Raw genomic sequence first — 8,885 nt, forward strand, 5'->3', positions numbered from 1 at the left:
GGGAGAGAGAGGAAGAGGGAGAGGGGGGAGAGAGAGAGAGGGAGAAGGAGAGGGGGAGGAGGAGAGGGAGGGGAGAGGGAGGCAGAGAGAGAGAGAGGGAGAGGGAGCTATATGGCTAAGGTGGGGTTAGAGAGAGAAAGAAGGAGAGAGAGAGAGGGAGGGAGGGAAATGGCTCAGTGGTTAAGAGTACTTGCTGTTCTTTTAGGGGACCAGAGTTTAGTTTCTAGCACCCATGTCGGGCAGTTTACAACTTTCTGGAACTACAGCTCTTGGTGATCCAATAACCTTTACTTTTGTGGGCATCTGCACACATATGGTATGTACATATACAGAAACACACATGTAGACATAAGTAAAACTAAAGAATTCTTTAAAAAAAAACAGTAATAGTAATAATAATAAAGCCCCAAATCCCTTGTTTTCAGTTGCCACGCAGAAACACACCCACTCTCTTGATAGCTTTTGGGAGGGCACAACTACCAACCCCCCCAAAGCCTTTGGATTTGATTCATTTTAAGTAATTAACTTCACTTTATATATCTGCTGCAAAAGTCTACATCTCTAGGAAGTGTCTACCATTGAACCCATAAAATTCTCCCATTCTCTCCTGATTCAAGCTGTTACTTATATAAAGTGCTGTTAACCCTTTAAGGCCACTATTGGCTCTGGTGAGCATATAGATATTTTAAGGTCATGTCGATCGAGTTTTAAAGTAGAACTATCGGTAACACTGAAAAACAGATTGCTAAAGCCAAGCTCTATGGCTAAGGTGGGGTTGGGTGGGGTGGGGTGTAGTTCTGTTCTAGAGCACTTAGTATGCACCTGGGCTTGGTTTACAACCCCAGCAACTCCCTACCCCAAGCCCAAATTAAGCTGTATTAAGTTGTTCCCAAAGTGACATGTCTACCTGGAAATACCTTCAGTGTTACATTAGGTGTTGTAACAAAAATCCTTGTAATACGTTTATATCTGCAATCTAGGGTCACATCAAGTGAAGCACATACACACCCGAAAACAACAACAAAGTAACACATCAAAACAAACAAAACCGCCTCCAACAAACCCTGGCATTTCGTCTTGGGTCCCATTTTAAGTCATGTAGTCTTCTCTCTGGGATCAAAAAAGTCAATTACATTTAGACTAAACCCATTCTTGCTCTAGGAGACAAAAATGGATCCTAAAAGGAACAACACTGAAGACAAAACTTCTGAGTTGTGGTCACTCAATTTGAGAAATGTCTTCTCGATCCAAGAAAAACTCGAGCAGAATCCAAAAGAGCTACAGCTGCGAACCTACCACTCGCTTTAAAAGTCAACACCTTGCTACATGCGTTCTACTGGTTTGATTACTATGACTCGAGCTTCATTTGGTCTCCTCGGCATCTGGCACTGTTGTTCACTCTTCATATTTTATCCTTTGGGGTTCAGTAAGAGATTTGTAGGCAGGAGGGAGACTCACCCACCCTGCGTAGGTCCTAGATAAAAGAAGTCAAAAGACAGCCACAGCCCACACTCGGGCCTTTTCTAGCAGGGACTTGGCAAAGTAGAAGGAAATGTGCAGAGCCACCAGTCGCTGGAGCACCGTAAGGGTTTCCAGATTAGACAGGGTCGAAGTTCAAGACGGACCCAGGTCAGGCAAGCATTGGAGAACAGCAAGCATGCAGAGGCCTTGACTGGCAATTGCTTAGGAGAAAACCCGGTCGCAGTCTCAACACTCTCCTCCTCTTATACCTTTCCTCTTACCAGAGCCTGAAAGGGCAGGAACGACGACACCTCACAGCTACAGCGACCAAAAGGCTCTCACTTCCGACTCAGCAAGGCAACCGGAGCTGACATCATTGCTGAGCGCCGAGACTGTTGGGTCTCTACCCCGCGCCGGAAGTAGGGCGTTGTCGGTCTTCTACTAGTGACAGGCAAAACACCGATGAGGCGCACGCGCACGCTTGCTGGCCGCTAGCAGAGGGGCGGGCCGGAAGTGGCTTTGGGATTGGGCTAGGTAGCTGGGCGGGGGGCGGGGCGGGGCAGGCTTGGTGACGACTGCATGTTTTGGAGTTTTGTGGAATGTGAAGCTGTACCTTGGAAACCCGTCTCTTGAGGGCAGATACAATATTGTGGTGTCGGGCTCTGCACACAGACTGTGGCTTTTTGCTTTTTACGCTCCCTCCTGTCCCATGGCTTTTTGGAGCCCTTTCACTCTTTGTGGCTTAGAAGCAATAACATCGTATATGAAGTTTTGAGCAAGTATTAGGTGCCAGGTAGCGCGCTATTTTGGGTTGGACTTAGATTTATTTATACAATGCTAACAGTATACAGCCTACAAGTCTGGTTAATTTTTAGTTTTTAGTTTTTTAAAAAGAATTTATGAGCTTTGATTGGTGTTTTGCTTGCATGTATGTCTGTGTGAGGGTGTCAGATTCCCCTGGATATGGAGTTACAAACAGTTGTGAGCTGCAATGTGGGTGCTGGGAATTGAATATGGGTCCTCTGGAAGAGCAACCAGTGTTCTTCTGAGCCATTTCTCCAGCCTTGGTTCTTAGTTTTAATAAGGGAAATGAAAATTAAAACTATAGTGAGTGGGATATGATGGGGCATGCTGTAATTCTAGCACTTGGGACATAGAGACAGGAGAATTGAGCATTCAAGGTCATCCTTTGCTATTCAGTGAGTTTGAGCTAACCTAGGGTTACTTCCAACCAACCAACCAACCAACCAAAAACCTACCCTATTCTGAGATACCCCCTTTTAAAAAATTATATTGGCACAGCTCAAAACCTCAGGAAGAGATTGGTAACATGCATGGGAGTAGCAGGGACTTGTTTGCTGTACTTGGTAGTGTATATCTATATAACTGCTATGAAGTGAGATTTAGTTTAATAAAATTACAGGTTCAGATATTTTCCATCTATGCCTTTTATTCTTATTTGTTACTAATACTTTACACATGTTCAAAGTGACATTTATTGTTAAAGCTAGAACAAATCCCTAACAATGACATACACAAAACAAGGCAGGAGGCAGTCTTGTCTCAGACATGATCTCCCAAACGCAAGAAAACCTATAAAATGGAATTTATCAAAAAGACTTTTGCATTTCAAAAGTTACAATTAAGAAAGTGAGGTGGGGCAAAGATTAGTATTGTATGTCGTGTAAAAAGCAATTGCTCTGAGCTGAAGAGCTGTTTAGGCGGTTAAGAGAACCACCTGCTTTTCCAAAGGAGGCAGGGTTCAAATTCCAGCAAGCACCTAGCAGCTCAAAACACTAACTCCAGTCTCAGGAATAAAATGCCCTCTTCTGGCCTCCGTCGACTCAGCATGCTCACTGTGCAAAGAGACCTACAGCCCTAACAGCCATATACACAAAATAAAAATAATACAAAATAAATATTAACATGGCTATATTGAAGTAGTGACAAATACTGTTGAAGATTCGAGATTCATAAAAGCAAAGGACTGTCATGTCAGTAGAGATGTAAAATAATGCTGTTAGTTTAGAAAAGAATTTGGCAGTTCTAAAGAGCTAAAAGTGTATTTGTCATATGATCTTTATTCCTAGGTGTTTACTCCCGAGAAGTGAAATTATAGTTGCACAAACAGCCTTGCAAGCTGGGCTGTGGTGGTGCATGCCTTTAATTCCAGCACGTTGGATACAGGAGCAGATGGATCTCTGTGAGTTTGGGGCCAGCCTGGTCTACAGAGAGAGTTCTAGGACAGCCAGGGCTACACAGAGAAACTGAGTCTTGAAAAAAAATCAAAATAAAAACAGAACAGAACATTTCAAAACAATGCTCACTGCAGCAGTGCTTATAATAGCTGAGAAATGAAACCATCCAGATATCCTTTGACTGGGGAATGGATAAGCAATGGATTGCCCATGAAATGGCTTCTCAGCAACAAGAAAGAAAATACATATATACTAGGAGTTCAAGGCTAGTTAGATAACAGGATCCTGCTTTAAAAGGTGAAAAGCAAGCTAAAGATTTATAATCTTACAACATAGCTGAGCCCTGGAAACTTGCTAAAAGATACAGCAGCTTCAAATTATACAGTTTCATATAGAATAAAGAAAAAGAAAACGTGAAGGGAGAGACTGCTTGGGGTTGCAAGTCAACATAAGGGTCATTAAAACAGTGGTGGAGATGTTTTCAACTTGAATTATGATGGGGCAAATTTATTAAAAACTTCTGAGAGCAGGTGAAGTCACTGAAAATCAGCAAATATTATCATATGTTAATTATATATCATACAGGTTTTATTCTTAAAGTTTTATTTTATGGGTTTGGTGTTTGCCAGCATGTATGTGTATCTTATGTATGCCTGGTGCTTTATGAGGTCAGAAGAGGAGTTAGATCCCTGGAACTGGAATTACCACTATTGTAAGCCAACATGGGGGTGCTCTTAACTGCTGAGCCATTTGTCCAGCTCAATGTAAAATTTAAAGACGTATAATATTTGTGGGGCCTGGGAATCACCGAACAAACCACTCAAACACCAATCTCAGTCAAATAGGGATGGTTTATTGAGCACCACACCCTAAGACTGATGCATCGGGGACTCAAATCAGACTCAAGAGCTGACTGTGACATTTACTCAAGATCCTATAGGGCTTCTTAAGTTTGAAATTCATGAGCTGCCATGCCAAGTTATTTCACCAATCAAGATTTAAGGATATGGAATTTCCTTAGACATGCCTTTGGTGTACATTTTATCCTGTTCCCATTGGTTGGGATATTCAACTGTGGGAGGGGACTTGTCTTGTCTAACATTCATGTCCTAACTTGTCAACTAGGATGGGACTTGTCTAACATTCATGTCTTAACTTGCCAACCAGGATGTCAATTACCCACATACATGTCTGTTCTGTCAAGTGGGATGTCAGTTCCCAGGAAGGTCTTGAGAACTTACACTTTACTCCACCCCTACTCAAAAAAACTATAAGTCTTATTCCAAATAGTTTCAGGTTCTCCTTTTATGTTGGAGTCCATCCCAGGGGCAGCTTATAAGGGCAAATACCACAAAGGCTTTTCTACACAGGTACAAGAAGTGCTGCTGGGTGGTTGGTTTGGGTACAAGCTTATTGTGGCTAACCATACAAAGCAGTTCTACTGACTTCTGTTGTGATTTGTTCCCAAGGGCACAAACCATAACAAAATATGTAACCAACTTGGCCATGAGAAAGTTTCCTAGTAACAGCAAAAACAACATATGAGAAAGTTTCCTTATAACATTAGTAACAGCACAAACTGGCAGGCTAGTGCGGTAACAATTACCTAGGCTTTAACATTTTACCTAGGCCTTAACATCCCATCTAGGACTTAATATTTACCTAGGTCTTAACAATATTAATCTTTTCAGCCTTGTTTTAAGAGAGAAAGATAAGGGCCAAGGTAAAGCATCACCAACACAAAGCTGGTCAGGTAATTTATAGTGGGGCTGCATACAAAAGAAGGTGTTTTTTTCTTAAATATTTTATCTATTTATTCTTATTTTATGTGCATTGTGTTTAACCTACAATTATATCTGTGTGAGGGTGTCAGATCCCATAGGACTAGAGTTACAGACAGTTGGGAGCTGTCATGTGGGTGCTTGTTGCAGGATATTGATCACACTGTGAACTCTGCAATTGTATTATTTACTGAAAAAAACATGTTTCTAGTTGTGGTGTGGCTCAGTCCTTAGCATATACCTTTAATGCCTTTGGATGGAATACTGATATGCCATTAGTACACACCTTTAATCCCAAGCAAGGAAGATAAAGAAAGTTTATAGAAGGAAGCAGCCATGTTTGAAAGTGATGCCTAATTAAGTAGAAGACAAAGTGATGAATCAGAGAAAGATTTGACAGAATAGGATATATCCAACTCTCAGGAGAAGAGAGAGGAAAGGGAAACTACTTAAGGGGCAGTGAAGAGAGAAGAGAAAGAGCCAATTTTACTGGGAGAGTTTTACAGAGACAGGTTGAAGAGAGAACAAGCTAGACATAGGTGAAGACAGAATGGGACAGAGAATAAGAAGGAGCTAGAAGATTAGAACATATTGCCAAAGATAGTATGATGGCAAGAAGAACAATTGAAGAGAGAAGGGGAAGAGGGGATAGAGGGGATAGAGGGGATAGAGGGAGGATGGTAGTAGAGGGGGACAGGGGAGATGGGGGACAGAGGGTAGAGGAGGGAGAGGAGGAGAGAAGGAACAGGAAGTAAGGGGGAGAGAAGAGGAGAGAGAGCGGGAAAGGGGAAGAGGAGAGAGGGGGAGAAAGGGGGTAGAGAGGGAAGGAGGAGGGAGAAGACTGAATCAGTCAGCTAGGAGAGGGGTTTGAGCCAGAACAGCTGAGTTGAACCAGCCCACCAGAGCTCAGAAAGAAGAAGAAAGGGTGAGCTTATTCACCAGTAACTCTTAGAGGTTGAAAACATTCTAGGCCTAGATAATGTTGTACAGGGGCTAGAAGCTTCCAGGACTAAGCCTAGGGTTGCAGACAGAGGCAGATGACAATCACGTCACATGAATACAAGTTACTTTTACAGGTGCTGGGAATTGAACCCAGGTCTCTTGGAAGAGCAGCCAGTGCTCTTAAGCACTGAGCCATTGCTCCAGCCCTCCAAAGGGAGTTCTTTACACAGGATTCGTTGTGTCAGCTACACCTCCACATCATTTTTGTTCTAGGTAACAAGTGAAGTCATGCTTTGCAAATAGGCAGTACAAACCGTGCTTTAAGTAAAACGCTACATCAGTCAATAAATCCATAGCCAATAATTGGTCTTTTCTACTTTATTCTACTTCATGATCTTCAGATTGGATTAGGAGAAAGCTCAAGATAAATAGTATTATATCATTAGTGTGAGACATAGGGGAAGGGAGAATAAAGTGTACTTGAGAACTTAGGATATACCGAAGATCATATGTAAGAAACTCACTTGCCTGTGGGGAAGGCTACTCTGTGGCTGGAGACTCAGGTGGAAGGAGACCTTTCACTACATTTGTGATTCACTGAATTATTATTATTATTAATATTATTATTATTATTATTATGCTTTTACTTATTGTTATTATTATAGTGTGTGTGATATGTATGTGCATATTCTTCGAGTGTATGTGGAGGTCAGAGAACAATGGTGGAATGGGTTCTCTTTTTTGACTTCTCAGGGGATTGGGCTCAGGTTGTCATGTTTGTGTGGCAGATACTTCTTCCTGATGTGCCACCTCACTGCCACACTGGTCCACTGAATTATGACCTGCGTAAGAACCCAGCAAATGTTAAAAAAATAAATGTCTATTTGGACAGAGAGATAGGTTATTCTTGATCTTTTTTAATTTTAATCATTTACAATTTTCCCAGTAGGGGGCACTCTGCAGACACTATGATGTGCTGGTTTTCCTTCACTGTTTTTGGGGGGGTCTGGGTGGGGGGTGCTGAGAAGCTCACCTAGAGCCTCAAGCAAGCTTGACAAGTGCTCGGCTTCTGAGTCATGCCACTGGCTCCCCCAAGCTTTTATTTTATTTTGAAAAAAAGACCAAAATTTCTCTGACAGTTCTTCCTCTCTGCTTGCAGTCTAACTGTAGGGTTGAAAATCTCTCTACTGGGGTCTCTCCAAAATGCATTGCTTTGATTCTGAATAGAAGGGAGAACACCTAGAATGAGAAAGGAAAGAAAATTTGCAACTGATCAGAAAGCCCATTAGCATTTTCTTTTTTTCTTTTCTTTCCTTTTTCTTTTTCTTTCTTTCTTTCCTTTTTCTTTCTCTTTTTGATTTTTCAAGACAGCATTTCTTTGTATAGCCCTGGCTATCCTGGAACTCACTCTGTAAACCAGGCTGGCCTCAAACTCAGAAATCTGCCTGCCTCTGCCTCCCAAGTGCTGGGATTAAAGGCGTGCTCCACCACTACCTGGCACCATTAATGTTTTCAAATCTGTCTTCCTGTCTGAAACTTGGAATGAACTGATGGAATCAGAAATTCTGATTAGTTGATTAAAAAGTTAATAAAGGTTTTTAGTTTTAGTTTTCTCTCTCCCTCTCCTCCCCTCCCTGAACTTTTTTTTTGGGGGGGGTGAGGGGGTAGGTGGGAACTTTCTAGTAGACCAAGCTAGCCAGGAACTCACAGAGAACCAGAGGGCTGTAATTAAAGGTGTGTCCCACCACACCTACAGTTTGGTCTTTGGTTCTTAATGGCCATTTTGCCTTAGAGGGGACACTAGGTAGTGTTGAACACATTTTTGCTCATCACGCTGAGAGGGGGAGTGGGTACCAGTGCCATCGCGTAGATAATGGCCAAGGACATTGCTGTAATGGGCAGGACAGTTCCTCATCACAAAGAAAATCTATGGATGTTCGAAAGAACTTAATGAGGTTAAGTTAATGAACCTTAACAAGGTTCAGCAACTGTGGCTCAAGACCCTGCTCTCAAAGGACTTACAGATGCACACAGCACACAGCACCCATGCATTCTTGGGTCAAGGCAGTCAGTCCTGGTACCAGTGTCTTTAAAAAAGAGACTCCACAGTCAGCTCCCCGCCCCTTCTCATCCCTATTGGAAGGAGAAGTTTGGCAGCAGCTAGGAAGCAGGCAGAACATGCGGAGGCACTGCCCAGGATCAGTGGTGGGGAATGCACATACTCTGAGACCTGCTGAGTTCACTTCTTCCTCAGTTGGTTTCCTTGGAGATGGCTGTACTGGTCATATTCCCGGTCCTTGAGGGGCTGAAGAGGACAGTAGCAACATCAACTCATTGATCTATCTGTCATTAATTAATGTGAAGCATAGTCACTGAATATTTCTATGAACAAAACCCTAGAATGGCTGCTTCACAGCTCTAGGAGTCAAACAAACAAACAAACAAACAAACAAAAACCAACCAACCAAACAAATGAAGCAAGGGAGACCACGTGGAGCCAAAA

At 42.4% G+C, this 8,885-nt stretch overlaps 2 protein-coding genes across 5 annotated transcripts in view; both read right to left on the reverse strand.

The window, feature by feature from the left end:
- Positions 1-1,873, reverse strand: part of Ube4a (ubiquitination factor E4A) — a 38,546-nt gene extending 36,673 nt beyond the window's left edge. For 2 of the 4 annotated variants that reach the window (XM_031346295.1, XM_031346291.1), the window contains exon 1: positions 1,743-1,873. The gene's annotated coding sequence lies outside the window, so the exon portion shown is untranslated. The remainder of the gene's footprint in view (positions 1-1,742) is intronic. The other 2 variants (XM_031346294.1, XM_031346292.1) reach the window with 1 other exon arrangement.
- Positions 1,874-7,279: 5,406 nt separating this feature from the next.
- The window catches only part of Cd3g (CD3g molecule), a 10,616-nt gene continuing 9,010 nt past the window's right edge, over positions 7,280-8,885 (reverse strand). The window contains exons 6-7 of the mRNA XM_031345431.1: positions 8,605-8,687; positions 7,280-7,621 (exon numbers count right to left, since the gene is read on the reverse strand). Of these exons, the coding sequence (XP_031201291.1) occupies positions 8,622-8,687 (66 nt within the window). The 3' untranslated portion in view covers positions 7,280-7,621; positions 8,605-8,621. The remainder of the gene's footprint in view (positions 7,622-8,604; positions 8,688-8,885) is intronic.

This window comes from Mastomys coucha, unplaced genomic scaffold (genome assembly GCF_008632895.1).
Source record: "Mastomys coucha isolate ucsf_1 unplaced genomic scaffold, UCSF_Mcou_1 pScaffold23, whole genome shotgun sequence".
NCBI lineage: Eukaryota > Metazoa > Chordata > Mammalia > Rodentia > Muridae > Mastomys > Mastomys coucha.